This window comes from Orbicella franksi, chromosome 4 (genome assembly GCF_964199315.1).
Source record: "Orbicella franksi chromosome 4, jaOrbFran1.1, whole genome shotgun sequence".
Lineage (NCBI taxonomy): Eukaryota > Metazoa > Cnidaria > Anthozoa > Scleractinia > Merulinidae > Orbicella > Orbicella franksi.
The window spans coordinates 14,022,301-14,044,800 of NC_138148.1; the positions used below are offsets into that span (position 1 = coordinate 14,022,301).

Consider the following 22,500-nt stretch of genomic DNA (forward strand, 5'->3'; position numbering starts at 1 on the left):
ATAATATCTGGCTAATGCAAGCTTTAATCTTACCTCAACTTGATTCAGTGAACACATGAGCTTGATCTCCAAAACCAATGAAGTTTTTTTTATTATTATTATTTTGGTAGCCCTACTAGGTATTTTTAATCTTCAGGACTTGGTGTTAAATCCTAAAAAACCCAGAAAGACAAAACAAAACATTTCCCCTGACAATTGCTGTTTACGATTGCAGAGCTGACACTTACATGAGTTGGAGAGGCAGCATCAGGCTGCACACTCTGCAAAGGAAACCAGTAGTATAAAAGTAACGTAACATTTTCAAGGACACTCTCAATTCAATCCAAAATCAAATGACCCAGAAATATTGTTTGGAAGTGTAATGAATGGTTATATTTCCCTACAATTCATTTGAAAATAAACTAGAACCAGATATGCAAAATGATTTCCTTCCTTTGAGTTGGATAAGCACGGTATAAATAAGTACAACAAAGTGAATTCCTTTACAGTTTATATTACATGATGTGAAAAAGGACTGGTCAATAAGTACTGGGGGAAGGAGGGAGTGTGAGACGACGGAAAACGGAAAATGGCAGCTGGAACAATGAGGTCACCTTTTTCTACTGGAAATATCCTTCTTATGTCAAACAACTCTCTCAATCGGGCACATCACCTCCCCTCTTGCTTCTAGACACACTATCCATTTCCTTCTAGAGTCAGTGAATTGTAATTTCCTCTACTGCACCACGTTTTGCACTTGAATCTGCATATAAGCTGTTTTTACACAATTGCATCAAAATGTGAAAACATCCCATAAATGACCTCTCCTTTATTGCTGCACAATGTGGAGATTTTTACCTAATGGGTAGAGATTATCCACTGGATGATATAATTTTGTAAGCTATTAATAAGCCTTAATTATAATAGCTTTCAGATATTGAGACCTTATATTTGCTGATTTGCACATGCAGTTGAGAGGGCCTTATTTATCTGTAAAGTATCAAGACAAAATTGCTAACCTTAATGAGGGAAAATTGGCAACCAGCCAGCACAAAACAGAAGACAAATATCCAGAAGTCTTTAAAGAATTCTGCCAGCAGAAGCCAATAGCCCAGGACAGCTACCAGAACAGCCAGCAACACAGAAACCACAGCTTCAATTTTGTACTTGTTCCTATAAATTAAATGCAACATTCTTTATTCTACAACATTTGAAAACATTTTCCATTTCACTGTGAGAATCAACTTGCATGGAATTGATAAAAAACGATACTACATGAAAATATAGATACATGTAGATAGCTTGAATTTGAATGGTCACACACACTAGTGTTTCATTCACACAACATGTTAGGTAGTACATGTAGTTGTTAGGGGTATTTCTATATTGCTCTGCTTGTCCATCACAGGTAACCCTTAACAGTTTGCCAAATAGTCCTAATAATTCACCAGCACACATTTTTACTCCTGGTTGGAGATAGGCACTACCAAAACATGAAAAAATACAACACAAGGATGCTGGCCAGGGCATGAACATAGATCATGTGATTTGAATCCCAAACTCATGGCTGGAGCCCTTTTTAAAGCCCACAAATTTACTGAGTTTGGTCAGTAGTGGGTTTTTAACCAGATGGGTGTCCAGGCATCCTGTGGATGCTCACTTTTGAAAGAAAATTATTGTTTCAGTTCCGGCTTTATAAATAGTTGGTTTGAGCAAACCCTTAGTGCATTTTGGAAGCTCCCTTTTCAAATCCTGGCTAAATAATAATAATACCAATAATGCAAAAATCTTCATTCTACAACATTTGAAAACATTTTCCATTTCACTGTGAGAATCAACTTGCATGGATTTGATAAAAAAAAAAAACAATAGTACATGAAAGTGTAGCTACATGTACATGTAGATAGCTTGAATTTGAATGGTCACACTGAAAGCCTGGCCTGTAGGGGTCCAGAGACTTGGTGCAGTCCAAGAGGATCATAGCCTCCGGTGAAGACAATGCAAACAGCTGATTGTGCACTAACTCCCAAAACTGTCACAAGAAAAGAAATGATTGTATCAAAACCACAAAAAACTCCATACCTGTCCATTAGGGCTAAAAGAACGAGTCGATCAAATTGAATTTTCATGAATTTTCCTGGAAAGAGCTGAAATTTAAAGTAGTGAGGTCTGGGTATTACTGTTGATGTGACAGATGTCGGCCTTGCAAATGGTGAGATGGCATCCTGCCACCTTGTGTGGGACGATCCGATGCGCACGTTTGAAGAGTGTGAATTAAGGTTTCCAGGCAAATTTGTGTGGTCCACAACCACTGTTGATGCAGAACTGCTTGTTTCCCTTCAATTTAATAACAAAGGAGAAATAGCAATGAATTCCTAAAAATTAATCAATCGTACCACAACAACTAGTAGATGCTGGCCTTTGTCAGTATTTACAAGTATACTGACCTTTGTCAGTAAATGAACTAGACCATCTAGAAAAGTTTCATCTAGAAAATGTTATCTATACTGAAGTAAACTGATTGTAAAAAAGGTATTTCTAATATCCCATCAAAGCAACATTCTGTTAATATTTCCCAAACATTAGTAATTTGGCATTACACAATCCCCTGTACACATGAACATGTAATTTAAATAATCATTGGATTCCACGACATGAATTTCTCGTTTGTTATCTTCAACAATCTGCAGGTTCGTTTTACACTTATTCTGTATAGATGTGTACGCACACATGCCAGGTTCTGTTTGGTTATTTCCTTCAAACCAAACTGGTCGTACCAAGATAATAAAGGGTCAAGTGCATTTACAATAATGTAAAGACTGTGTGAACACAGAAGGGATTGGAATTTCCTGGGGGGTGGGGGTTCTTTGGGACCAAAAAGTAAAAAGGAATGTATCAAGTTTGATTGGAATTTCCAGAGGGGTGGGGGGTCTTGGATAAAATCCCTTCAGTGGGAGAGGTATGGATATTTTCTGGAACTGCACATTGTAATGGTGATGCCTAGATTAAACACACCAGTTGTCTCTACCAACTAAATCCCTGATCCGCAATGGAGAATGAGCTGCTGGCTGTATCACAGTACTGAATGGTGAATCTGAATTAAAAACATAGGTCTGCCACACACCTACAATACAAGATACATTGAAGATGTCAGTTTGCTCTTTACCCACCACTGCATATTACTCATTAAAAATAATTTAATTTCATCATAAGACATTGCACAGGGCTAGAACTTTGGTGTTGAAACGGGCTCGAAGAAAGTGCCGTCCAATCGTCTGGGACAAGTAGATTTTCATGCCGGGCAGGTAGGTTTTCAGTCACACTTGCCCAATGGGCAAGGGATCAGGCAAGTCATCTGCCAACTAATTAAAAAAAAGTAAACCAAGACTTGCCCAGGGCAAGCAAAATTTCAGAGCCACTTGTCCGAGGGGCAAGATAGATTTCAAGGTATTTTTGAGCCTTGCTAAAGTTATTAATGAAGGTTATCTTGTACAAAAAACAGCAGGAACAGAATCAAGAAATTTATCTTGTCATAAAATCAATATACCACTAAAGGAGAGTCCCTTCACTTCTGGTTGTTCCTGAAGTTTCTCACATTTCGGGTTCACCCATTCATTTATTCATTATCATTTATCATTATAAACAAAGTACTACTAAGGAATTAGATTATGAGTTCAAGATTTCTATCGCGTGATAGTTGACGAGGGTGCAGTCCGAGTCAACTATCACGCATAGAAATCTAGAGCAAATAATCTAATTGTTTTAGTATAAATCTACTAGTTGTTCAAAACTTTATCTAAATACTCTTCACAGACAAAGAAGCGGCTGTCATTCTGTTAAAAGGCGCACACTGCTACGCCACTCACTATCTATCATAGAATAGATAGTGAGTAGGGTAGCCAATCAGAGAATGGCATTTGTGAAAGAAGGCTAGTGGATTTATACTTATAGTAAATAGTAACTATGCTTATCAGAGCAGGTATTATAATATATGTAGGATACATGCCATACAATGAGCAAAGGAGAAGCCTTCCCTACCGAACTCATCTTGAAAGCAATGTAGAGCTCCAGGTGAGGTATCATCATGTGATGATGCCACATGAGTTGAAGAGGCTCCTGCATTATCAACAGCTTGAAGCAGAACATCAGCCAGTGCGCCCGAATCATTACGTCTGCGTCGCCGAATAGCCCCTGTTTCATCTCTTCTCCTCCTCCTCTGCAAGCTTGTTCTCCTTCTGCGAGCTAAAGATGATGATCGTCGTGCAAGTATGAGATCTGAGCTTTCTCTTCCTGATCCATCTGGTTCTCCTATACTCCCTGTCTGTGCCACAGTGGAAGCCGTGTCTTTGTTCATCATGGTAACACTTACACTATCTATTGACTCTGGTTGTGAGCTTGTTGACTGATGAAATCTGCCAGAGTCTTGCAAAGACAATGTGTCCAAGATTGAAGGAGTGTCAATACCAGATGCTCCAACTTGTCTATCATCTTCTCCTTCACCACCATCTTCGGTTTCTCGTACAATGTCTGATATTGATCGCATTCTTGGAGCAACTGATTTCTCACTTTGTGATTCATGCCGAGAAAGACTTGCTCCCTCATAATCTGACCCAGATCTGCTTTCAATTCCTGACTGAGTACCAAGTCTAGACTCAAATGATGCCCCACCATTTATGTCCCCTGAGCTGGTCTGTGTTCTGGAAGGTCCATGGCCTTCTAGGGCTGAGACAAGAGCCTGATACATGTTCCTTGGACTGGTTGTTCCATTCACATTTGAGCCTTCACTTTTGGTCTGCAAGAGAAGACCATGAGTTGCTTGTTCGATCTTCCAAATGTCCGACACAACAAGCCCAGGAACAGAACGTGATTCCATATGGCTGTCCAAGATGGGTAAAGGAAGTGTTGACAGATCACTCAAGGTGTCTAAAAATTGCAGAAGACAAATACAAAACATGGAAACTTGGACTTTCAACATGTCTTGACTGAAGTCCAGATAATTAACAACAAATACTCAGACCTTTCTGGAATTATTGCTGCAACAGTGGTATTGTACAAGTGAATATATGAAATGTCATATACCATAAATCATCAAGTTAGCGCCCCCCCTCAAATAAGTGCCCCCTTCAAATAAGCGCCCCTCATATTGGCCAAAATTTAAAACAAGTGCCCCCCCCCACCTTGAATAAGCACCCCCCTCCCCTCTGCCCATTTTTGGACAAGTAATGAGACAACAAAGGATGTATAGTTTCAATTTGTCAACACATTAAGTTTGGGAAAAAAATTTCAAGTGCTAACGGTAGAGCCATTTAAACTTGAGGATCAGTTATATATGTCGATTAACAGCTGATGTTGTTGTTAATGTGCAGATGATGTATTAAAAAATGATCATGTCAGGTCACGATTTGGGAAAAATTAAATAAGCCCCCCCTTGAATAAGCACCCCCCCCATCTTCTCCTGAATTTGAAATAAGTACCCCCACACACTAATTCAATGATTTACGGTTACGTAGTGGCTTTGTGTCACAATGCAGTGACATTTTTATAGGTGAAAAACAGATTATACTGAAGATGATGCCCTGTTAGGGGGTTGGGGTTGGGTATGCAGTCTGCTGGCTGAATTTTACACCTTACCATGTTGCAATTTTGAAAGGTTCTCAATTGCCATTGGAATTTCAGCACAAGTCATTTTGTTCATTGCCATATTACCATGTGGGTGTTTCAAGGCTATTTCACGTGCCTGAACTTTACCTTAACAGGGCCTCTTAATGTACTTAGGAAAACAACTAATTATAACTACTGTTAAACCTTAAGTCTTTTACATGTAAGCCAACATTCCATACTTTTTGCGACCAAACAATCAAACCTTCTAGCAATCTTAGTACTGTTTCTCAGAACCTCCACAGAATGGTAAATCAAAACTTTATAAAAAATGGCAAAAACCTTACAACACTGCTAAGCAATTTTCCCGAGAAGAAACACTAGTATACATGTAAACATGGTACCCACAAGTTGACGATCTCCTTTACTCTCATCACCTGGCATTTGACAATGTAATGAAACAGAACTCTTGTATAAGGTGTTAAAAGAAAGATCACCTTTACTATCTGATTCCATATCTGTCTGTTCCTGACTTGTGTGGTGATCAGTCTCCCCACCAACTGCTCCCTCCAAATTGTCGTCTGGCAAATCCTCATCTACAAACAAAATAGACATTTCAAATCCTGGTTTATTTGTATTCTTAACAAGTATGCATGGATGTTTTTTTTATGAACAAATCTAGTTTTGTTACAATGACATCACTGTATTGACAGAAGCAAGAAAAAACACAGCAGCTTTATCATATGACTAATGGGATACTACAGTTTATAAGATCTGCAGGCTTTTAGCCAAAAGTGGCCATTTAAGTGTGCTACAAGGTCTGGTCAAATGAACAAATTCATAATTAAGCAACATGTGGAAATAAACCAATTTTCTTGTAAAAGTAGATGTCCACAGGACACCTGAACACCCACCAGGCTAAAAGCCTGGTTATGATTTCTGAACAAGAAAAAGTGTTTAATTGACATAACTCACCCTGGGCTTGTTCATGAATAGTCTCACAAGATTCAATCTGCCCACTTGGGCTAAAAGAAACACAAATAAATTCAACATTAAAGTCATTTTGATGGCTTTTTCTTGAGTGTGTTAAATGACGATTCTCAAACACATTAAATCTGCTATACATTAATAATCAGTTAATAGGACCATTTATTTACATGCACTTGCTTGTCTGTAGACTAAAGTACTTACCTACGAGCCTGGCAGTAGACTTGGGATTTTATTAGCAATGTGCAGGGCATAGTGGATAATGGAAAAACAGTCTTATTCCTCCCACCTCAGTGCTAAACATTGTTATTTAACAAGCGCATTTTGATTCTTGATTTCACCATCAGACAGCAAATAATTGTGAACATTTAAATATTTCAGAGATGGCAAAATTTCTAAGTTGAAATTGGACTTAAACCCATGTGATTACTTGCACCTACAACTTTAACTAGTAAATTCTGTAAGCACTGTTAGTATTGTAATTACTTTAAGTGTTGTACGCAGTGCTAGTACTGTATTATTGTATTAAATAGGAAAAAAAAACACACTAGTGAATTCTCTTCTTAAGTTTTTGTCTCTCAATATATGACTCAAAACCAAAATGCTCACGGCAAATGAATGCCTGGTTTGCTTTTAGCATTTTTCATTCTTAAACTGGTTAAATACTGTCTGACTCTGACAACAAAAGCATGATAGCAATACTATTGATAGGCTTACCTCTGTCTATGACTGTTTTCTAGTCTTTCAACTTTCTCTAAATCATCAGCAAAACTTATCTGTTGAGTCAACAAGTCATTGTAAAGTATGAGAATAGTAATCCATGTCAACAGTCATCTTTGAGAACACTTCAAACACAAATTGAAAGTGAGCTGGTACACATAAGAGCATGCATTAAAAACTTAATGACTATATGGGTTCAAATGTTTAGGGCAGGTGCACATTTCGCCATCTCCAGGGTGTAACATTTTGCATGAGCAGGTCTACATCACAACATAAAATATCCAAAGCAAAATGAATGATCAAGAGCTTCTGCTTTCAGTTTCCATGTTTTTCAGTATGTGAAAAACTGTCTTCAAGGAGTCCTACAACCTAACATTTGCCGAGATGATGACGTTGGTACTAAACAAAATGCTTAATTCTATGCATCTGATGAAAACTGAAATCATGTGTTGATCTCTTTCTGTCTCTTTTGGTTGGCAGGTTCTAAATGTTCAGAGATGCCTACTTAAAATTATCCATTTCTCTGTCTACTAGATATATTCTGGTCAGGAATAAACCTACAGGTACAGGTAAAATTAAAAAAATTGATTACCAATACTGGCTCCAAAATTAATATAAAATACGGATGCGGTAAAATGCACCAATTTAGAGAAAATCCTCTCACTTGCCTCTTTTTCTTTGATTCTTTCATTCTTAAAAGCCACAACAGCCATATCTTCATCTTCACCACCATCATCTACATATGTAGTAGTTTTCATGTAAAAAATTAATAAGGTCAAACAAAGTAAGTAGAAACTACATAATTATACTTTAAGTTAATTTTGTTGTCACAGCGTATTGTTAATTATTGCAGACAGTTTAATTTTTACGAAATACACTGGTTCATCAGCTATTAAAATTCACTCCAGGATTCAGAGTAAAATGACACGAACTTAGTCTAATTAGCAAAGAAATCTCAACAATTGCAAGATAAAGAGTAGTCACACTGCTCAGTCATGTATTAGTAGAGGTTTTAATATTCTCCTGGAGCAAGATGGACACCACCAGGAGAGAGAGAAGTTGGCAAGCCAAAAACAACATGACAGACAACCGTGGAAATTCAGCTGAAAAAGATGTGTCTTACATGGAACAAAGCTCGCAATTGAAGCAACAAAATACTAGAGCAGATGGTGTAGAATAGTAAGTGTGTCAACAGGGTTGAAAAGAATGACAACCAAGTCTTACATACCAAAACACTCCACTTTATGTAATTCTTGATCTTCGCTTCCCTGTCAAACAAATTGAGTAATGCAATAATGTCATGACCATGAGTCACTCTGTGCAAAGAAGTTAAAGCACCTGACTAATATCTGGTTGGTCATCAGTTCAAATGCCCTCTGGGACTCAATTTTTTTTTTGTTCCACACTTGTGAACTGCCAATCATTTAATCTTTCACATTTGATTTGTTCACTAAACTTAAAAGTTCATCATGTCATGATGCTTTCAGCACTTCTGATCCTAGCAATATGCAGGACAGTTCACCATGAGTATCCCAGTGGCTTAGTGGTTAGATGGCAGGACCAGTTTCTGGGAGGTCATCTATGTTTGAATCCTGTCAGGAATTCAGATTGTTCTTTGTCCAATGTTCACCACATACTGATTTCATCTTTTGGTCAATCATTTTTCATAACATACATATTGTCATGCAAAATCCTGTGAAATCCTAACATTTAGTTGACAAAGCTGTGAGCCAGGATGGCTCATAATTTACATTTTAATGATCAAAATAAATGGCCGACTCCCTTTCCATTTTCTCACAGCTTTTTCTGAAAGAAATAGAAAACACTTTCTTGGTGTTTCTAAATACAGAAACACTTGCAAAAGTTAGGCAGAACTTGAACAAACTGTGAGAAAACCTTGAATGCAGCTTGACATGTGTTCCCATTTCTTGTTCTCACAAACTTCCATTTGCATTTCTATACCTAGCTAGAAAGATGGAAAATTTTTCCAAATTTCTTTTAAGTACCCGACTTTTAATACAGAGAGAAAAATTACCTCACAGGCCTGGGAAACTCCTGGTGGAGATCTACGGCCAGACTTAATTGCTGGAGGCAGCAAAGCGGGGCGGTTGTCAATGTTCTCGGCACAGTTTAGAGATGTTTCACTGTCCCAATCTTGCTGCATAACCAGTCTCCCCATCTGTTCTTGTTTCAGATCCTGATCATTACACGCACTCTGCTACAGTCAACAAACAAACTTAGTTAGGCTACTACATTTGTAACTGTGCTAAATCTGTTCTAGAAAACACTTTGTTGAAACTGTTTTAGAACAAAAATAATGTGCAAATGAGAGAGGCCCAGATCTCTAGCCAATAATATTATGCTACAGACTTATTTCACATTATTTTTTGAATAATGACATGAATGGAACCCTGATTTTTTGAAGCTCCCAGGGAAATGGAAATTGGTTTGGAAAATCACCTAGTTTGAGCATTGAGGATTAAAATGACAGTGTTCAACTGAGAGTAGAGAAAATCCTTTTGGTTTGAAGTTACCAGGAAGTTAAAAAAAATTTAGGGTTCAAGAAAGTGGGATTCCACTAATAGTTAAAAAACCACTCTCACCCTACAACCTCAGAAACACAAATACACCACCCCAAACCATTTGCTCTCCACTAAGGTCCAGGATACATGTACATGTTTGTTGCCTAGTAGACTAAGGAAAGTTTAGATAATGCAAAGAAAGAAAAGTCGCTAGCCTAGAGCTATGACATAATTATGTGAATTTTGATGCAACTTGTACAAAATCTTAAGAAAAAAAACAGCAGTAATATTACAGTTTTGTAGTGATCCACATATAGCTGAAAACAGATGAATTTTGATTCAAAACCATAGGAAGTAATAATTTTGTACAAAAAGATGCTTTACATGTACTTTGTATTTGGTTCCTTACTGAATGTATTTTTAACATTTTAATTCAGATTGTTTTTACACACTACTGAACTTGAAAACTAGAACTCCATCTTCAAAAATATGAATGGTCACTTCGGGCAATGAAAGATACAGGTTTAATCATCTGTACCTTCTTTTTAACTTGAAGTGTTTTGTTTCAAAGGGTTGTTTCAAAGGGTTCGATGTGAAGCCTTATATGAACATTTAGGCAATAGCTTTAAAATAGGGTGAGAGATTTAGGAGGATCATGACACATATACCCTAATAACATCGAGGAGTTCTCTCTCTCACAGACAACAGGCATGAAAATTGCTGTGGCACATCAAAATTAGAAAACAGCTACTGTAACAGATTGTAGGGAAAAGGTAGCACAGTGCAGGTGTCATGAATGCATGTTAAAAAAAGACGAGTTATTGATCAGCCAGGAAGTACGAAGTGAAGGTTAAACTGTTGAATTAACATGATTAGTTTCTGATAAAATACTTAAAGTTAATTATCAACTTGAAGATAACAAACTTTAAGGTAAACATTCTATAATATTGGAAGGCTGGTATTTCGAGAAGTAATTCTTCACTGGTCTGGAACAATGTGGCTGCTGTAAAGGATTAACACTCGAAATGACAACTTTCCAAATTTGTTGCTTACTGTAAGTTAGGCATTTTAGATATTAGCAATGATTCTGTGGTGTCAAACCCAACACAACCCAAAGGAATGATTGGACATTGATGACAAAACAAACTCCAGAGACAGAGGAATTACTGAACAGTGCTTTAGATTCGCCAGGGCTTAGGAGCAAAACTTTGTATATCAAAAAGCATGCCTTCAAAATACGAGCCAAACACATCTATGCCAAGTCTTCTGGATTATCTAGGAGTCTTCTGAATACAGACCAAATCTCCCACTCTCCAGAGAATTTACAAGCTTTATGCCTCCCATGAAGTACAGTTCCTAATTAAACTGTTTTGAATTTGTTTTAACTTCATCTCAAGGGATCTTTTGCTTTTTCACTATGAGCATTCCTGCAATCCTTCTATGCCAAAGATCAGATATACATTGGGAGATATTTTCCATATTTAATCAGAACATTTTATAATTTCTCAGGTGGGTGCTTTTCCCTCAAGATTTTGGATCCACTCTTACATCAGGCCTTAAGAATAAAATGGAGCCGGGTTGTCCAGGACAAGTAGATTTTCTTGCCAGTAAGTAATTTTCATTCTCACTTGCCCAATTGGGCAAGGGCCCAGGAAAGTCGTCTGCCAACTAAACCAAGACAAAATACACTGCCTAGGGTAAGCAAAATTTGAGAGCTGCTTGTTCAAAGGTAAAGTTGGAATTCAAGTGTTTTTCGAGCCCTGATACATTCTTTCTGAGCCAATAGGTGCATAAAGCCTTACACCAGGGGGCTCAAACATATGTTTGTCTGGACTGCCCTAACAAATACCCCTGGATCCCTAGGAGTTGACACCACAAGATGGCTGATGATGTAGGTGTTACTTTCTGAACTTCAAGTATATAATTAACAGATTTTTTTAAGGAGCTGTTATATTATAAGGAGCAGGTAAATATTACAGTTATCAAGGATAGCAGTTGGACCTGGTGAGGCCTTGCAGCAGTTGCAACTGATCGTGACGACGGGTTTAGAAGAAGAGAAGAGGAAGAAGGAGGCTGCGATGTGGATAAAGCTGTTGTAGTACTTGGTTGTGTTACATTTTCTTCGCCGCCTTCGTTGGCAGCATCTTGGGAACAACGGTTTATCACCTCCAGTTCAATTACTTCCCCACCAGGCTCCACAGGGCCACTGCTAACCTCCACACGGGAGCTTTCGTCCCGGTCAGCTCCGGATTCTCCACTTCTCACTTCCTGATCTTGTTGTTCGCTTTCTGTTCGGATTTCTTCACCGTCGAACATCAGGTGCAGTCTGTAATTGAGACATTTTATCACCAAGAAAATGATTGCAATGACAATGGAGTACAGTATCCAAACCAAGCTTGATGGCGCCGTTCCCTGGAAAAAAACGAAATCATTTCATAAAATCGTCATTGGTATAAACGTACAAAAATTGAACTAAACTATAAGGTTTATATATGTTGTACATTATTTGTTTCTTAGGCTTTTATGGAAATCACCAAGCAGTGTACGTAAAAAGAAACAGAAATTACACGTCTTACCAGGTATAGGGAAAACGGTAGGCAAAGTAGAAGAATCCATAAATAGAAATGAAAAGTGTTCGTGAATATCTCTTGATGTGGGTCGAAGAACCAGCCGCCTGTCAATGAAGCCCATACTCCTTGCCGCAAGATCTCTAACGTCTGTGATCCCATTGCAAACTATTTTATGTACTCCTTTGCTTTGATTTTGATCTAGGGCGGAAGTTTATTGCAAAAGAAAGGTTTTGTGCACGAAGTATAGCCTGGCGCCATCTTTCCCCCTACGGAACGCAAACTGAAAGCGCCTGCAAAGCAAGATAGTCAGCAGCATTTTTTTGAAGGACGCTACATTACACCGTAAATGAATGCTGTACTTTATTCCAAGATGGCTTCCTGCTTGAGCGATTTGTGTTTGTAACCATCAAATGTTTTGGAAATATTTGCCGACCCTTTCCCAGGCCAAAGATGATCAGTGAGGGTGATTATGTCATATTAAAGAAGGAAAATGTCATCAGAGCCGTGAAAGTTCGAAAAGGCAGGTAGGTGTCGAGATATGTAATGTAAATTTGTCTGGCACGTGCACAACCGTACTTATCAAGCTCTTCAGGAAATGTTCATTATATTTTAAAAGCGTATTACTTTGATTCTACACGTGGTTCATTTGTGTTATGGAGCAGACTATTTACAGTGAGAGTAAACTATCTTGATCCGGAGTCGAGCGCACTAACCACCGCGCCTCCACACATGAACGTAAAGCTACTTTTAGAATTTCTGTAGGAAAGGCTGCTATTTTTATCTGATTCTGATTAGTGATGATTGTATTTACCATGACTAGGAAAGAGACATTTGAAAGGTTGCACTTCACACTGGATAGTGCTATTGGATGTCCTTTGGGATCTACATTTGAAGTAAAAGGAGGTAAACTAAGCAGGTTTGATGCCGAACAAGACGTGGATGAACTTCTTAAACCAAAAACTAATACTGGTAAGTATGGCCATTTTTTTCTCACGATTTTCTTTTTTATGAAGATCTGATATGATTGATCATCGCAGTTATACACACAACTTAAGCAGTTGTGAAATTAAAGCCTGAAAAAAATTCAGGCCTTGATGGATTGGAACCCATGACCTCTGCGATACCGGTTTTCTTTTGTGTCATACAAGATGTACTAAGCGAAAGAGGGACTAAGTCATAGTTATGGAACGCCAGAACTGTCTTATGATACTTTTTTTTATTATATTGGGTGGTTATGTCATTATATTTAGTACTTATGTTATTATATTCGGTGATTAACTCATTATACTCGGTGCTTATTCCATTATACTCGGTGCTGTCTTCATTATATTTGGTGCTTTTTCCATTATATTCGGTGCTTCCCTCGTTATATTTGGTGCTTTCTTCGTTATATTCGGTGCTGTCTTTATTATATTTGGTGCTTTCTTTGTTATATTCGGTTCTAACTTTGTTTGGTGTTTTCTTCATTATTATGGGTCCTAACACTATTATATTCGGTGCTCTCTTCCTTATATTCGGTGCAAAGGCCATTATATTCGGTACTTCCTTGTTCGGTGGTTACTTCATTATATTCGGTGCTTTCTTCGATATGATCGTCACCAGTCTTCGCAAGGGGCCGTACAATTTGGAGGTAGTCTAGGGAAAGCCAGGAAAAACGGGTGTCACGAAAACTCAGACCCCTCGAAATTAAAAACTCAATTGTTATCACCTGAATTGCTCTATGGCCACAATGGGGCGAGATGTTTATCTTCTCCGGTTTATGTTGTCGCGTCGATCGAACGGTGAAACACAAATATTTAACTTCTCAGGTTTATCGCTGTCGCGTCGGTCAAACAGTGAAGAACTAACAAGGTTTAGAACAGCAGCCGACACTGTTTTTCAAAACAGACCTTTTTTATGCAATCGTATGCAGCAAAAAAATGTGTTCTCTGAAACATACTCGTTTGATCGCAATCTGTTTTTTGACTTGCGTTGCGTGACTGTCGGCACGTAAAAAGTCAGCACGTAAAAAGCACTTGAAGGTCAAACCAATTGAACCGCCATGTCTGGTCTCGAAATGTGAGTGAACGAAAATTGAAAACTGACGCGAAGGCCCCGCCACGAGGCAGATTTAATAATTTACTCATCCAGGCGGTATGAAAAAAAGAAGAGAATAAATAAATAAAAATAAATAAAAAAAGAAATAGAAGTCTTTGGTTTGAAACTTACTGTTTCCTGTAAGAAATATTCACTATTCCCGTTATAAGTTGGAACGCAAACATGGCTATTTCTATGTACTCTTTTTTTCTTTCTTTTTTTTTTTCTAAAGTTTGTTAATTTCTGCAGGTTACGTGTCGACAGTCACGCAACGCACATAAAGTCAAAAAGCAGATTGCGATCAAACGAGTATGTTTCAGAGAACAACACATTTTTTTGCTGCATACGATTGCATAAAAAAGGTCTGTTTTGAAAAACAATGTCGGCTGCTGTTCTAAACCTTGTTAGTTCTTCACTGTTTGACCGACGCGACAGCGATAAACCTGAGAAGTTAAATATTTGTTTTTCACCATTCGATTGACGCGACAACATAAACTGGAGAAGATAAACATCTCGCCCCATTGTGGCCATAGAGCAATTCAGGTGATAACAATTGAGTTTTTAATTTCGAGGGGTCTGAGTTTTCGTGACACCCGTTTTTCCTGGCTTTCCCTAGACTACCTCCAAATTGTACGGCCCCTTGCGAAGACTGGTGACGATCATATCGAAGAAAGCACCGAATATAATGAAGTAATCACTGAACAAGGAAGTACCGAATATAATGGCCTTTGCACCGAATATAAGGAAGAGAGCACCGAATATAATAGTGTTAGGACCCATAATAATGAAGAAAACACCAAACAAAGTTAGAACCGAATATAACAAAGAAAGCACCAAATATAATAAAGACAGCACTGAATATAATGAAAAAAGCACCTAATATAACGAAGAAAGCACCGAATATAATGAAGACAGCACCACATATAAAGACATAAGCACTGAGTATAATGAGTTAATCACCGAATATAATAACATAAGTACTAAATATAATGACATAACCACCCAATACAATAAAAAAAAGTATCATAAGACAGTTCTGGCGTTCCATACATAGTCTACAAATATGCGCATGTTAAACTTTTTCCTGATAACTGAAAAGAAAAAGCTTCTTGGTAGTAATTTATGTAGTGTTAACAGCATTATTGTTCTTGAATGTGGCAAATGGTCAGAAATAGATTCACGTCTTTGAACAGCACTCATTTGTGGCCATACTTTTTATTCTTACTGATACATGTAGTCTTTAGAACTAGCAAAACTTGCAAATTATTTGGGGTCCAAGCTTGCATTGCAGATGTAGAATTTCAAGTACTGCTTAACAGGGGAGGTGTATGTTAATGTTCATGTTTAAGAAAGGAACATTCATTTATCAGGATAAATTGGAATTGGGAAATCTTTTTGCCAGATAGTCACACCACTTATACAATCTCAGGTTATTTGAATAAATTAAATAGTTTTTTTTTTATGTTTCGATTTTTTGTCTTGCAGAGGATGATAAAAATAATCAGTTTCTCCAAAATGACGGTACTTCACAAAAGTTGTCCAGAGATGAAATTATGAATTTGAAAGCACAAGGAGTTAGTGGCAAGGTAAACCAAAAGCCATTAAATACATTATAAAATTATAAACTCGTGAGCCCAGATAAAGTGTATATCTGTACAGTACCATCCACCTGATAAAATTAAACTTTCCAGTCGATATGTGTATACAACTACATTTACATCTAACATGTACAATGTAACCATGCTATCCTCACCTGGAGCAATAGAACAATCCCTTAACAACTAGAAGGAGAATTTGTGAAAACTAATTTTCGTAATAGCTGGTGGCAATTCACTATGCAATACCCACCACCTCTTGTGCAGGTGCCATGTCTCATTGACAGTAGTGGAAGCACTGGTATGTCCTCTCAAATGAGGTTTATGAGTAACTGTTGATTTTTTTTCCAGGATATTGTTGAACACCTTGTGGAGAACAGCGCCACCTTTAAAGAGAGAACACAGTTTTCACAAGCGAAATACAAGAACAAGAAACTGAAAAAGTAAGGTTTTTTAGACTATGATATGGTTACAGTGTGCTATGATAATAATTATTGGTAACTATAGTAATGTTGACGATTTTTTTTTTTTGTGAAGTTTATATGAAATAATTCATATATGAACTGCGGTTGTAGGTGAAAGTGAAGAATGATCATCGCAGTTAATTTTCCAATTTAAGCAATTGGAAAGAAGAAGCCTGAAAAAATCTTTTTTTTTTTTTTGCATTCCTTTACATAATTTGTTACTGAACATTTTCTCATAACAGCCAGCTTTCAGTTGATTAAGTTGTTGCTATAATTTGTAAACTTGTGATCTTCCTTTCAGGCACGTTGTTAGATTCTCAATTTTGAGACCCACAACCGATCTCATAGCTCAAATGTACTACTCTAGGGGATCAGCAAAAATATGGTGAGCTTGATACATGTATATATAACCTCACACTCTGAATGCTGGTAGTCTGCTGTACAAGATTGCAAAACTTTGTGACACAGGAGGAGAGAAAACAGTCTCCTTTTAATATTGATTTTCAGAATTGTGCTGCAATTTTAACTTGGCTTTATAAACAAGGCTGCCATACTATCCCGGAGGGGGAAAACTCAGACATAAAAAGGACAGAGGTGCTCATTGGAAATTTTGAGAAGAACCCCTAAGAGGTACCAAGATCCTGTTTTGTGGGTGTGGCTTGAAATTTTTTCACCCATAATGCATACATGCCAACTCTCCCGGATTATCTGGGAGTCTCCCGGATATGGAATGAATCTCCCGGTCTCCTGTACGTGTCACCAAATCTCCCGGATAAAAAATGACTTTGAACCTTTCAAAGACCTTGCTCCACTAAGGCTGAAATCATATCCATAAATTGATACAATTTCGGGTTTTTCAACTTGTTTCACCGTTTCTTAATGCATGTTTTTGCATCGTTGACTTTCAACCACACGTCGACAGAAAATAAACAAAGCTTTCTTCATTATATCGGCCATGTAACTGAATGTCTGATTGGATCTCTGTTTAACCAATAACAAATCATGACAAAAGCCTCCTGGTTTTCCCGCTAATTTCCTGCCCCTGCGTGCCATTTCGTGAGTGATAGTAAGATTTACAATGGGGTGGGGGGGGGGAGGGGGTCATTTTAGGGGGGGTTGGTAGATTTCTTTGGCGGGGGTAGGGGGTGGGGGGTGGTGTCTGGCAAAAAAATCTCCAGATTTTAGATCTCCAGAGGTTGGCATCTCTGATAATGGGAACCAATTCTAAAAGAACACTTAATCTCCTGTCATATTTTATTCAGCACAATATCCCAAAAGGTACCATTAAAGCTCCCAATGTGGACGTTTTGAGCCTGAACAACCTGAGAGGTACCAAAACTGCTTTTCTAACCCCATAAAGGTACGACAAACACCCCTGTCCTTTTTATATAGGAGTTCTCCCCATGGGGATATTATACACATCAACTGTCACCCCTACAGTGTGAGTCTCACAGCTGCCTGGACTTATGGATCAATTTCTCATGCCTAGCTAAACATTTGAGCTTGTACAGCCTTAAACATAACAACGACAATTTCCTCAAATGTGATTGGTGCATAAACTGCTGTATTTTCCTCTAATTAATCTGCAAAGTTGTAATTGGACAGTGTAATCTGACAGTTGGCTGTAATCGGACACCTGTAATCACACAGTTACATGGGCCAATCATTTTAAGTCCTCTCCACTAAATCCACCAATCACAACATTGATTACAATCACTATAGTAACCAATTCAAGAGACTGACTTTGTAAAATTGTGGAGGTTTAGTCTCAGGTGACTGTTTTGAAAGAGACTTCACAGCCATTTTGCAAGCTGGTCTCCATATTTCATTTATGACATTAAAAAATGACTATTAAAAGCTCTTTTTCAAATGAAACTTTTACATTTGTGGGAAGTTGTAATTGTTATGATTAATTGGTAACAGAACATCATGTTGTCCAATTCAGACTGTAATCATACTCGTGATTACAGACTGAATTGAACTCCATTCAGTCCTATTACCATTATTAATTGACACACATGCACGTACATGTAAACTAAAACCAGAGTAAGAAATGAAGAGCCTGTGTAAATGGCTCGACTTCCTTCAATTCTCCAATTCCAGAAGAACAAATTACTTGGGTTGATATATGTTGGGGAAACGCATCCATGGAATGAGACTAGGAAATGTTCAACACGTCTCTGGAAATCTTCATTAAGTTGTTGGAAATCTTTGGATGTCATTTGATACAGTCAGGTCATTTTGGAAAATAGTGCAGTGTTGTACTACCAGGTTATAAATTTCATGTTTTTGACTTGAAAAAAGGTTGGCAGCATTGCTATATTGCCATACCATAAGACAAAGTTCCATTGCTCTGCTTTATTTCGACAAAAGAGTTTCATAGATTGAGATGTTCATGCTAGACCTCAGACACTGGACAGTTATATGTCTGTACAACACATATATACATACAACTATCTGTACAGGATGCCTTCAAGGCGGCCAGGCCTCATATACTGAAATATGGATAAATTTGTTGTAGTACTAGTTGTAAAAAGTTCAAAGTGAGCTTGTTTAGAAAATGTTTGGAGTCAATTTGTATTTAGCATTGTGCATTCTCTACACAAAGTCTTAGGCTAGTCAGTAAGGTAAAGTTTGCATATGAGTCACGTGGCCTATCAGGCTGGCACTTATCTCGGGTTTCTGCAGCGTGAAGCAACTGGGAATATTTCTACTCTCCCCTCGATGGGATGTTAGTACATCACATGGTTACCTCACATGGATACCCATTTATACACCTGGGTGGAGAGAAGTACCATGAGAGTTAAGTGTCCTGTGCAAGCACACAACACAAAGTCCCCAGCCAGGGTTTGAGCCCGGACTGCTCGATCTGAAGGCGAGTGCACTAACCATGAGGCTGCACCTCCACATTATACTACAATAATGAGGAAAAATTTATTAAACAAATTACTGTGATGCCAGGAAAGATTGTCCCTCATTTGATTATAATTTGATTATTTGTGTTCCATCAGTGATCTCAGACTTGACACACTATCTCAGATTTTAACCTTGTCAAATGTGAGAGCACACGGTCGGATGCTGGTAGTAGAAAGTTGTCAAGGGATGGTAGTAGGAGCTCTTTTGGACAGAATGGGAGGTAGGCATATATTTTCTAATTGACACTCTTTTGATATTCCATCTTTTTAAGTATTTACATGTACACCCACTGTAATCATTTATCTTGTAAACCAAGCACAAGGGCAGTTCTGAGAGAGTATTGACCCTAGGTTTTGTTTTAGGAAAAGCTAGTTAAAATATCGTATAAACTAAGCATGAGGACCATTCTGGGAGACAATTGGCCCAGGGTCTGATGGTATGGACCCAGGGTAGTTAGGATTCTTACAAAAAAGGCCAAAGGCTAATATACTCCCAGTACAGCCTTGGGCAAGCTTGTTAATAATAAAGGATTTAATACTCAATCAATTTTTTAGTTTATTTTTTTTTTTAGGTATTAACCCTCATCTTTACCAGAAGCTGTCAATTCTTATCCTTTCTTATTTTAAAGGTTATGGAAGTCTTATCCAGGTCTATGCAGGTGATTTTCCAGGGAGGTAAAAAGTTGCAGAGTTTTTTCTGTGTTTAACAAGTATAAAAACAAAACCAGGACTAAAGACTACTTTCAAAACATTCCTAGCAAAAATTTCTTGTTGTCCCAAAACAGCATTTATAACAGAATTTTGTCAGCCTTGTAACTTATCTGACAAATTAGAGATGACAAAAAGTGGGGAAATGTCTTACATCAGGAAGCAAGATAAATGAGTCGGGAAAAATATATCTGTCTGTAATTGTCTTAAGTAATTTAAAATAGAAAAAAATACTTTTGGATAGTTTATGTATAGCTCTCTATAGGAATACCATGTTCACAATAGTCAATTCCTGTCTTTCTGTTGTTACAGGCAGGCACTGGAGTATTTTAATTTTCCCAAACATTTCATGAAATGTCTGAGTGGTTTGGCAATGGACAAAGTAACAACACTTGGTGAAAGCACAGGTATCAATAATATTATTAAAGCGTCTGCAGTAACAGTGGCCAAATCACAGGGGTGATCAACTTGTAACTTCTTGTCTTCATATCAGCACAAAATCAAGCATTCAAGTAACAAGAAATCAGTGACAGATCAGCAAATTAAGAGATGTTACCAAGATAAGGAAACAAATTCTCTCAACTGATAATAAAAGAAATGCTTGGAGGCCAATGAAGAGAAGTTGTATGTTGTTACTGTGATTTGTATCTTCAAGTTGATACTGTAGAAACAGTTCAATGCAAGCATGTGAACTGAAAAAGTCAGTTTTCTGAAGGATTATAGTGGCCACAAGAATATTTGTCATTCAAATCAGAACAAGATGGAAGAGGTACATTTCTGAGTCACATAAGCATGCAGAAATGTTTTTAAGTTAAAAATTTACAAGGGCATATACATGTGTCACTCAACGACACATGAGGAGCAATTTGACTCTTTCCTTCATATAGTGTTCATGAAATAGCGTATGCTCATTCAAACTTGTGACATAAACTGCATGTATTATAACTCCTTAAATGCGCTTGTGATGTAGTCCCAATGAGGCTAGCGTGCTTTAATCACGTATTTATGGTAAGCCACAGATATAGCAGTTTTTAAATTAAACAGTACGAGTTTATTTCCAAAATGATCAGTTATTCCAGCTTTTGTAAAACCGCTGCAATTACTCTTTGCTTCTGAATGAGGAATATTTCAGTCCAATATATCTATTCTTTGTTGGATGGATGTATTTTCTGTGGAGAATAATTTATTAAAGGCTTGTAGATACAGAATTACAACAGGGAACCAGATGAGCTTCTACTGTAATGAAAACCACTTCCTGATTTTTGAACACTTTGGAATGTATGACATTTTAGGGGATATAACGAAGCCATTGTCCGAGTCAAATGATACAATGGAAAAAGAAGACAAAGCTCTACCAGATGATATTGCAGAAGGCAACGACAGCAGCTCAGGGGAGGAGCAAGGTGGAAACTCCATGACTGAAGAGGTAAAATGACTGACTGACTTACTGACTGTCTCAGACAGGCAGACAGACTCACTGACTGACTGACTTACTGACTGTCTCTGACAGACAGACAGACAGACTCACTGACTGACTGACTAACTACCTGTCTCTGACGGACAGATGGACAGACAGACAGACTGACTGACTGACTGACTGACTGTCTGACCAACTGACTAACTGACTCTCTGGCTGTCTGACTGACTCACTAATTGACCTACTGACTGACTGACGGACAGGCGGACGTACGAATGGACAATCGAACGGATGGATGAACGGACGAATGGACCGACCAACCGTCCATCAGTAGGTCATTATAAACAATAAGTCCTCAGAAGCTGATATAACCCTTTTCTGTGATTAATTAAAACTTTATTTTATTGTAGGAAAAATTGACGCGGAGATCGCGGAGACAAAACGAAGAATCCCAAGCACGAGAAGAGTTAGAAAGTGGAAATTTAGACAGGTATAATGGTGGTCAGTCATAGTTTGAATTTTTTCTTTCTCAATTCCGCTGTAATGAAGAGTTCGTCGAACAACCTAAAAAATTGCTGGGGTCCTGTTTAGATGTACTTTGTCAATTCCGAGTTGTTTTATTCTTTACAACTAGCGACAGAAACTGTGAATATCTTATTTCCTTTTTCGTTCTTTACGCTACAATTGGTACTTGTTCATTATTTTTCGTCTGGCCGTGTATCCGCAATGAGCCATTTACGAGTTGCTTTTTACGTCTTATTCAAAACGAGTACAGGTGCGCAACTGTCATATGGAAATTAAGTTTGATTTGCAAGGCAATGAATGGGCAAGAAAAACTCGTTTCAATATAAAAGGTTGTGCACTAAGACTCGCTTTGAACAGAGGTCACAGCGACTTGGAAATGGCTTATTCCTGATTGAGAATGTTGTGGTCGTTCCCTTGAACTAAG

At 37.8% G+C, this 22,500-nt stretch overlaps 2 protein-coding genes across 6 annotated transcripts in view; one reads left to right on the plus strand and one right to left on the minus strand.

The window, feature by feature from the left end:
• The window catches only part of LOC145483484 (pecanex-like protein 1), a 34,469-nt gene extending 21,812 nt beyond the window's left edge, over positions 1 to 12,657 (minus strand). The window contains exons 1-13 of one of the 4 annotated variants that reach the window (XM_081461991.1): positions 12,383 to 12,657; positions 12,021 to 12,218; positions 9,320 to 9,499; positions 8,513 to 8,552; positions 7,953 to 8,020; positions 7,282 to 7,340; positions 6,553 to 6,602; positions 6,075 to 6,173; positions 4,018 to 4,902; positions 2,995 to 3,103; positions 2,062 to 2,316; positions 999 to 1,152; positions 228 to 260 (exon numbers count right to left, since the gene is read on the minus strand). In XM_081461991.1, coding sequence (XP_081318117.1) covers positions 228 to 260; positions 999 to 1,152; positions 2,062 to 2,316; positions 2,995 to 3,103; positions 4,018 to 4,902; positions 6,075 to 6,173; positions 6,553 to 6,602; positions 7,282 to 7,340; positions 7,953 to 8,020; positions 8,513 to 8,552; positions 9,320 to 9,499; positions 12,021 to 12,218; positions 12,383 to 12,535 — 2,283 coding nt within the window. In that variant the 5' untranslated portion in view covers positions 12,536 to 12,657. Of the gene's footprint in view, positions 1 to 227; positions 261 to 998; positions 1,153 to 2,061; positions 2,317 to 2,994; positions 3,104 to 4,017; positions 4,903 to 6,074; positions 6,174 to 6,552; positions 6,603 to 7,281; positions 7,341 to 7,952; positions 8,021 to 8,512; positions 8,553 to 9,319; positions 9,503 to 11,807; positions 12,219 to 12,382 lie in introns of all 4 variants that reach the window. The other 3 variants (XM_081461990.1, XM_081461989.1, XM_081461988.1) reach the window with 3 other exon arrangements.
• Positions 12,658 to 12,744: 87 nt separating this feature from the next.
• The window catches only part of LOC145483493 (tRNA (adenine(58)-N(1))-methyltransferase non-catalytic subunit TRM6-like), a 16,932-nt gene continuing 7,176 nt past the window's right edge, over positions 12,745 to 22,500 (plus strand). For both annotated transcript variants that reach the window (XM_081462014.1, XM_081462013.1), the window contains exons 1-10: positions 12,745 to 12,900; positions 13,197 to 13,345; positions 15,938 to 16,038; positions 16,399 to 16,490; positions 16,813 to 16,896; positions 19,523 to 19,647; positions 20,056 to 20,101; positions 20,447 to 20,541; positions 21,427 to 21,560; positions 21,962 to 22,041. In XM_081462014.1, the coding sequence (XP_081318140.1) occupies positions 12,827 to 12,900; positions 13,197 to 13,345; positions 15,938 to 16,038; positions 16,399 to 16,490; positions 16,813 to 16,896; positions 19,523 to 19,647; positions 20,056 to 20,101; positions 20,447 to 20,541; positions 21,427 to 21,560; positions 21,962 to 22,041 (980 nt within the window). In that variant the 5' untranslated portion in view covers positions 12,745 to 12,826. The remainder of the gene's footprint in view (positions 12,901 to 13,196; positions 13,346 to 15,937; positions 16,039 to 16,398; positions 16,491 to 16,812; positions 16,897 to 19,522; positions 19,648 to 20,055; positions 20,102 to 20,446; positions 20,542 to 21,426; positions 21,561 to 21,961; positions 22,042 to 22,500) is intronic.